The sequence below is a fragment of the Elgaria multicarinata genome, chromosome 1 (assembly GCF_023053635.1).
Source record: "Elgaria multicarinata webbii isolate HBS135686 ecotype San Diego chromosome 1, rElgMul1.1.pri, whole genome shotgun sequence".
Classification (NCBI taxonomy): Eukaryota; Metazoa; Chordata; class Lepidosauria; order Squamata; family Anguidae; genus Elgaria; species Elgaria multicarinata.
In genome coordinates this window covers 155,568,820-155,577,263 of record NC_086171.1, presented here as the reverse complement: position 1 = coordinate 155,577,263, position 8,444 = coordinate 155,568,820, and the positions used below count along the sequence as shown (strand labels likewise).

Genomic DNA, 8,444 nt, shown 5'->3' with positions numbered 1-8,444 from the left:
GAAGTCGGGGGGGGGGAGGGGCAAGCTTCCAGTCTCCCGAGATCTGACATTGCTCTGCCCCATCATTTCTCCCTGCCAATGCGGTGAATGTGTTCTATCCCTTCCCTCTCAGGATCCGCTCCGTACTTTACGTGTAGCTGATTTGCAGCTCGCATTTATCTCCAAGAAACCCAATTCGGGTCACTGGGACATTCGCAGCTCCCGGTATTTCCTATTGGCCTTCCAATTGCACCCACAGTTTCCAATGGGCCTTCTGGCCATTCTTTTTAGTGCGGCTCTCCCAGGGGGCGCGATCCTCTGCTACGCCACCGAGGGAGAGGTGAGCAAGGGGCAGCCGGGGCAACTCTCTCTCCGATCCTGGCGCTGCCCCGAAGGACCCCATCCTCCCTGCCCACCGGCCACGTGCGCGCAGCCCGCCATCTCGGCCCACTGGTGGTGGTGGTGGTGGGGGGTCTCTCTTCGCGGCGACTTCGGGAGGATTCGAAGCGGTCCGCGGGGCCAGGAGGACGCCGGGTCCCCGAAGGCACTTCACCAGAGGAGGTCTCCACGTCTCTGGAACCATCCCTGGTTCCTGGGCGGGAAAAGCGGGCTGCCCGAGGCGCGGGGCACACCGGCGTCGTCGTCGTCGGGTGGGCGGCGCCCGCGTCTGCCCGGGTTGGCCTCAGGGGACGGGGGCGGGCCCGCGGTGGGGGGGTTGCGCGGTCCCACCCCCCGCGGATGTGCCTGCCTGTCCCAGCCCCGCCCAGCCTTGGGGATCAGGTGACGGCGAAGGCTGGAATTTGACACCAGACTCTGCCAGGCGCGGCGATGGAGCCGGTGCTTTTCTCGCTGCCAGAGGCCGCCTGCCCCGGAGCCGCGCCGGCCACAGGTCCGAGCCCCGCGGGCTGCGCGCCCCCTCGGCTCCTTCCCTCGCCGTGTGCGGTGAGTTCGGCCCGGCCCGGCTGGGGATCCCTGGATCGGGGCCGCCCGCCCGGCGCCCGGCGCTCTAACGCGATCTTTCCCCGCAGGGGGGCGCTGAGCCCGCCGGGCACCTGCTGGCCATGCGGACGACGTGAGCCTCGGGCGCCCAGGGGAGCGATCCCGGCGGCGGGGTCGGGCCATGGCCCCCGGGGCCGGCTGAGCGGAGGAGCTGCGGGAGAGCTGCCGCCGCCGCCGCCGCCGCCGGGAGGTAAGCGGAGTAGGGAAGCGGGCAAGCGGGCTGTTGGTCCCTCACGGGAAGCGGGGCTGTGTATGGATTTCTGTCCGGGGATCCGTCTGGGGGGCGTAATCCGGGGGCCATCTCGAAGAGCGGAGCCCCCTCGCGCACCTCCGCGGCCATTCCCGGCGAGGGTCTGCCCGTCGCCGCTCTAACCTGCCCCCCGGTGACCGCGTATCTCCGGCGCAGGGAGCGGATTCGATGCCCTGGAAGGGCCGGTACCCCAGGGCAGAGGGAGGCGCTTCCCGGCCCGGATCCACGGAGCATGGTCCCCGGAGAGCCGCGCGCAGCAGCCGAGACGGAGCGCACGGTGAGTGGAGCTGGGCAGGGCAGGGCAGGGCAAGGGGCGCTCCTGCCTGACCTGGGATAGGAGGAGAGCGCGGGGCAACTGCTGCAAGTGGCGACGGTCGCGTGGGGCTGGCAGAGCGGCTGGTTGCGAAGAGCAGCTCGCGGCGCAGGCAGGGCAGCGGCGATGCTGGGCTAACTCTCGGGGCGCGAGCCTCGGAGCCATTTCGTCGTCTAGGAGCTGGCTCAGGTCTCTCGGGGGCCCCGCAACTAGCCTCACCCCAGCGGCCAGGTCTGCCTCGTGGGCGGCCCAAATTGCCCAGGCGGAGGATCGTGGAGCGGGGTGGGGGGTGAAGAGGCGTGCAGGCTCCTGTGTAAACAGGGCCCTGGAACTTGGCTTGAGTCCTGGTATCTTCTCTTTTCCTGGAGGTCCAGAGAGGAGGGACGTCTTTGCTTCTGGGCCCACTCCAGTAGTTTTTCCTGGGCGTCTTCCAAGCTCTGTAGGGCTTTCAGCCCAGGCCTATCAGGCAGGACTTCCTCTGATTTTTCCTGCATCCTAGGCACTTCCAGGACATGCTCCATCAAAGTTCCCAGGGGAGAGCGCCTAGGGATTGCACACAGTTCCTGACACCTGAATAAGTCTCCTCTTCACCTCAGCCTCTGAGGCTGCCCTTCTGTACATTCTTACCGAAAGCCAGCATCTCTGAACACAGTGGGACCTACTTCTGAGTAAACATGCGTAGGATTGCACCGCAAGTCTGTTTTCCACTCCCACCTTCACGAGAATCAGCTGGCCCGCTCTGCCTTTCTGCAGTGGTGTCGATCCTGGGCTGATCACTCCTGCTCAAGCTCTGTGCAGGGGGGAGGTGGCATCAAGTTGCAATTTCCATCTTAGCCTGTTTGCTCACTGAGTCTTGTTGGTGGGATTTGAGCTGTGTTCTTTGTGTACCACTTAGGCATGGCAGCAGGAGGGGGGGGGGCTGCACCACCAGTGGCTGGGTGGCCAGACTCTCCGAAATGGAGGGATTGGCCTGTGTCTCTAGCCACTAGGGGTCCGAGTTAGCATAGGCATGGGATGTTTTACAAGGTGAGCAGGATGTTCAGGGTGGTGGAGGCATGTATTGGTTGCTCACCAGCTCAGAGGGAGGCTTTGCTGTCAACATCTCCTTGTTTTGGAAAGTAAACATCAGTCTTCAAACCAGCTGCCTTCAAAAATTCCTGCAGCCTTGCAATGGATTGCCTTAGAGTCACCACTTCAGCTTGTTATGACAGCCCAAGGCACCAGAGAGGGGAGGGGAGATTCTCTCCCACTGCCCCCTAGGTCCTTCAGATCCAGCCATTAAATTCAATTTGTAGCGAACATTTCCATGGATGGGCCTACACATCCATTTGAGGGAACATGCTCTGGGCCCCCTTGGATTTACCTGGGATTGGGAACGGAAGCAGTGTCCCCTCCCTACTCTTGTGTGGGGATCCCAGTTCAGATCCAGGTCTCTGATACTTGCACTAATGCATGTGAGTCAAACCATGACCAAATGGTATTTGCATAATCACCATGGTGAGGCATAGCTTTTCCACCAAAAGGTTTTGGGAAAAGAGAAATATGTGTTTGTCTGAAGCCTCCAGAGTTGTTGCTGGAAGCTAAGGACTCCCAGAAGTTGTGCTGTCGGCATGGTTATTAGTCTGAGTTTGCTTGCAAGATATGGAAGCAACTGGGCCTTGGTTTCTGTATGGTTGGGGACTCTGCAGTGCTCTCTATATTATTGGCCTGGATGGCCAATAATGACCATAAATAGAGGTCTGAATTCTGAAGTTCAGTAGCATCCACTGGGATGTGTCTGGACGCAGGAACCCAGTTGGGCTGGAAGAAGGGGGATACAGCAGTTCATGTTCCACAGGTTGATCCTCAGATGTTCCTTTCCCTACATGGTCACTGTTCAGACCCCACAACAGACATGGGCATCCTAGGGAGCTTAAGGATAGCAGTGTCCCATTTGTTTCAGAGGCCTGAGTCTTTTTCACAGCTATCGTCAAAGAAACGTGAAGACACTCCTAGTAGCTGCTCTGAATCAGTTCAGATTCCTCTGTGTCCCATTCTGGAGAAACTGGCCTAGGATTTCTCAGCCATTAGGATGGGGTAACAGGTTTCTCCTCTGTGTGTGGGCAATGTAGGAAGCAGCAAATCTCTGATTCTGTGTTGCCACCTTGTGGCAGCCTGAGAAAGTGCATCTCTCTGCTATCTCAAGCAAGGATCCCCTGATGTTCCCCAGTGTAGGGAGATGAATCCTGTCCAGTCAGAGGCTGTTTTGTGCTGGTGAAAGGAAGACTAAAAGTAAACCAAGATCTGGAAGATGCTGGCAACTTTAAGGCTTTACAGCCTTTGTTCTAGAAGCACTCAGAGCACTTAAGATAATGTTCTGTGTGTCTCTAGTATTCTGGGGAACTGCTCCATGTGCCCCCAGACTTCTGCTGCTTCACTCCCCATCTAACTGTGAGATGACCTCTTTCCTAGGCAGCTTGTAAATAGAAACAGTTAATGCAAATGCAGAAGGATAGAAAGAGATGTGCATGTGTGTCTAGTGGGTGAGTAGAAAGAGTTGCCAATGAGCTCTGACAGCTGAAGATATTTGTGGGGCAGGGGTGGGTTGAGTGCTCAGTTATGAAGCAGGGATCTGTCTCAGAGCTCTTGGATTGGCACAACATTTGCACTGCCAGTGTGCATGCACTTCACAGAGGGCAAGAGGACAGGTCCCTATCCCAAGGAACTTACAATCTAAAATATGAAATGGGAAAGTGGAGACAAGAAACAGAACTGCCTGTAAAAAAGGAGAGGTTGCTGAGACCATCCCACTCATAGTAGCTGGACTTACAGCCCCGTGTAGATGCCCTCATGCTCATAAATGGTTGCAAGCCCTTAAAAACCCTCTGTGTGTGTGCCACCGGGAGTGTGCGCCAGTCTTCAGCGATTATTGCTCTTCAAACTGGATCCTCTTAGGACTGGAGTTGGTCATGAAGCCCTGTTCTCCCAGTAAGGGGAGGGTGCCCAGCCACTCCATTGAAACCCCTCTGTGGATGCAATTGGAACAGTTCAGTACATGGTGTTACAGGGCTCTTCTCTGTTACAAGAAAGCTTATTGTGGATGTTGATGTGCTTCGCTGATGTCAAGGAAACTGTTCGTTTTACATTTTTATTGACAGCCAGAGACATTATTGGGGCAGGGCCATGGGAATGATCCTTATTCCAGCCCCCTTCCTGTTACAGACTATCCCAGGGAGTGACCATTAGATGGGCTCATCCCAGACCCCCCCCCCCCCAATACAAAATGATCAGGCCAAGAAGAATTGTATCCTGCAAGGGCCTCCTGGGCTGCTTTTATTTAGTTGGATTGACTTATTTCCCCAGAGAATGTTTATTTATTTATTTTATATTTATTTATTCTTGCATTTATATCCCACCTTTTTTCCTGCAAGGAACCTAAGGCGGCATACATAATCATCCTCCTCTCCACTTTATCCTCACAACAACAACCCTGTGAGGAGGGTTGGGCTGAGAGTCTGTGACTGGCCCAAAGTCACCCAGTGGGTTTCCATGGCCAAGTGGGGACTAGAACCCGGATCTCCTGACTCCCAGTCCAACACTTCAGCCACTACACCACACTGTTGTCACGCAGGGTGCCATGCTCAGTGGCATAGAGCTGAGCCAGGGTGGTGACTGCCCCAGTAGGTTGTAGGAGTAGAAACGAGGCTCTGCAATCATGACCGTGGGCTCCAGTTCTTGAATGGTGTCTTTGTGTTGCAGGTAGGATGGAGTGGAGAGTGGAGGGGCCAAGGCACAGATCAGACAGACCACCCTCTGTCTACAGAAGTTTGCCCGTCCGACAAGTACAATACAGGGTGAGTTAGCCTCGCCAGGGAGTGTTCTTGGCCTGGGAACCGTAGCTAGGGAAGCAACAGACAGCGGGGGAGGCCCTCGTCTCAGAGAGGATCCCATCCCTCTCCAATGTCTGAGCGGTGGGGTGGCTGCTTTCTTCGTACATCACTTGCCTTTGGCCTGCAGGACATGGGCCTGGTTCTTTGCTTCCCTCTGTTTGCCTAGCCTCTCCCCTTCTGGGAGCCATGCCTCAGAGGGACACATGGCAAGAGCCAGGTGTGTGTGGTTTACACCTCACTTGTACACTGCTCATGTGTGGTAAACCCACGTTTGTCTGTTTTATTATATTATTATTATTATTATTATTATTATTATTATTATTATTATTATTATTTATATAGCACCATCAATGTGTATATGGCTGTAGCTTCTCACTGGGCATACATAAGACAAACCACATTCTCATCTTTGCCCGTGACAATCTACATGTGTCCAGTACACGTTTTCCAACGCAGAAGGGGTGTCCATGTAAGAAACTTGCCATCTGCTAAGTGGCCCTGAGACTCTCCCCCTTGCGCCATCCTCCTTTCCAAGAGGGCCCCTTCCTCCCTTCTCTGTGTCCCAGCCTCTATGAGCACGCTGACTGGAATGAGCCGTCCTCTCTTTCCTAGGAGCTGGGATTGTGGGGTACGCTCATCCTGCTATCACTGTTTGCTGGGGCAGTTATGGCAAGCCAAGAGACCTGGCATCGTAACCAGACCTTGGGAGCAGCCTCTGGAAGCATGGGCACTGCCAGTCCTGCCCCCGTGGAGAAAAGTGGCAGGGAAGCGCCATCACGGAGACACTGGAATGGTAGGAACCCGGTGTGTCCCCAGGGAAAGGGAAGGGGGCTGGGAGGAGGCGGGGCTGAACTCCACTTGGATCCTCAGCCCAAGGCTCTTTCTTCAAGTTCACACAATGCTTCCTTGTGCGCTCTGGTTTGATGCTTTGCTTCTGTTTAATTAACTTCACCCATTCCCTGGGAGCAGGCAGCCCACTCAGGGAGCGTGTGGAGACAGACCTTGTGGCTAGGCAGGAGGGGGCTGAGGAGTTGGCTGCGTCACCCATCCAAACTCTGTGGCTCCGTTGCCCATTGCAGAGGGCCTAATGCTTTCCCCGGGGCCTCCTCCTCTCCTTGGGAGGCAGGGCTGGGGAACCCCCTGCTGCTGACTCACCCCACCCCCTCTGGTTCCTTTAGGGCAAAACGTGACCGGACAAGGACTGAGCGCCTCGCAGCTGCTCCGGGCTGAGCGCTCCCCAAAGCCCAAGAAAGGATCCCGGAAGTCTGGGCGGGGCCCCCGCAGCGACTGCCGCCTGCACAGCCTCACGGTGAAGGTGCGGGAGCTGGGGCTGGGCTACGACTCAGACGAGTTTGTGAGGTTCAGGTACTGCAGTGGCTCCTGCCAACAAAGCCGCACAAACTATGACCTGAGCTTGAGCCGCCTGCTGGAGCAGCACGCCATGGTGCCGAGGCCTCACGACCGCCCCTGCTGCCGCCCCACCCGATACGAAACCTTCTCCTTCATGGACGTAAACAATGCCTGGCAGACAGCGAGCCAAATCTCAGCATCACAGTGTGGCTGCGTGGGCTGACGGCACTGTCTGCTTGGAGCTTACCGCATCCGTGAGATGACTGGTGTCCTTGCTCACATGGCAGCCATGCCAAAAGCTGGCCCAGTCTGTGGCTCATGAGACGAGGAGAGACGCAGCCCGTGATGGTGCTTCCCAGGCCAGGAAGCACAAGCGAGTGAACCACAAGCAGGAGGGGAACGTGGCATTCCTGGCTCTAAAGTGCCTGGCCCTGCATCAGGATACTTGTGGGACACCTTTGCAGAGGATCCTCTTCAGACAGCAACAAGATGGCGAGGCCAAGGCTGGCCAGACCTTGATGGCAGCACTCTGGGTGGATCTTTCTCCTTCAGGGATTAGCCTGTCAACAGGGTTGTGAATTTGCTCACCTTCTGAGTCAGATGATGGGTAGGGATGTAGCCAAGAGACCTGTGGTGCTAATGGGTAGCTCCTTAAGTGCCCCTCCTTAACACAAATCCTTTTTCAGGCAGTTGAAAGAAGTAGGCTGCTTGCCCCATCAGTTGCAAGTCTCGTGTTTCCTTCCCCCCCCTTTTTTCAGGCCCACAACCTCTCTTGGCCCTAGCAATATGGTCCATCCCCACCAAGGAGCAGACGTAGCTGAGCATGAGAGTTTTGCAACACTTAATAGGAGCTTCAAGGCCAGCCTGTAGTAGTTACTCTACACCTTCTCTGTGGCCTGGAGGTCCATGGTTGTTACCACCATTGATCGTGTGCTAGGATAGTCCGCACACTTGTTGAGGACTTCCTCCTGGATTTGTTTTGGGATGGTCTTCGTTCTTAGAATCTTCAACCTGTTTTGTGAATGTCTCCTGGTGAGAACAGGCCCTTGGCAAGTAGAGGCTGGGATCTGAACAATCATGGCTGAGTGGCAGCCATGGGGGTAGCTGGAGATGAGACTGCCCCATATGGGGTTCATCTCTCCTTTCTTGGACACCTGGCCCAAAGTGGCACAGCTGATGAAGCCTCCATTTCCACAACACAGTCAAGGCATCTGCAGCTGGAGAAGGGGCTTTCCCTAGAAATCCAGCGATGGTGTTAACACCTGAGTTTGTGACATTCCCTAACGCTTCAGCGACATCACTTCTCAGGCTGGCACTGCAAGCAGCAAAGGCCCAAACCATTCCCAGAGTCCTGGCTCAACCATCACTTGGTATCAGCAGGGTAGAGACCTCCCTGCCCTTGAAGTGACACTTTCTGAACAAAAGTTATTTATTCTCTAACTTATTTATTTATTTGTTTGCCCCCCCACTTCCCCCACTTCAGTGGCATTTATTTATGATGCTGAGAGCTGGGCCTGGTGTACCATTTAAAGCGGATGCTGATGTGATGCCCTGGCCTGGGACCAGCAGTTCCTGTTCCCTTTGCCCCACTGGGCCTGAGCGAAATCATTTCCTCTTCTGGTTTTATATTCGCTACCCTTTATTTGCATTTGGATAAACTCTATTTTTGTACAGCAGCAACTTC

The 8,444-nt window shown here is 55.6% G+C and overlaps 1 protein-coding gene across 1 annotated transcript; it reads left to right on the top strand.

The window, feature by feature from the left end:
* Positions 1-807: 807 nt before the first annotated feature.
* On the top strand, positions 808-8,444 carry ARTN (artemin). Its single transcript, XM_063137084.1, has 5 exons — positions 808-1,168; positions 1,287-1,505; positions 5,280-5,374; positions 6,023-6,203; positions 6,589-8,444. Exons 1-5 carry the CDS (start codon positions 808-810, stop codon positions 6,981-6,983), a joined length of 1,251 nt encoding a protein of 416 aa, XP_062993154.1. The 3' UTR covers positions 6,984-8,444.

Bases quoted from the DNA above. Each gene is read 5' to 3' on its own strand.
- ARTN (XM_063137084.1), top strand. From the start codon at position 808: ATGGAGCCGGTGCTTTTCTCGCTGCCAGAGGCCGCCTGCCCCGGAGCC. The intron at 1,169-1,286 runs GTAAGCGGAGTA...GCCATCTCGAAG, and splicing joins GCCGCCGCCGCCGCCGGGAG to AGCGGAGCCCCCTCGCGCAC. The intron at 6,204-6,588 runs GTAGGAACCCGG...TGGTTCCTTTAG, and splicing joins ATCACGGAGACACTGGAATG to GGCAAAACGTGACCGGACAA.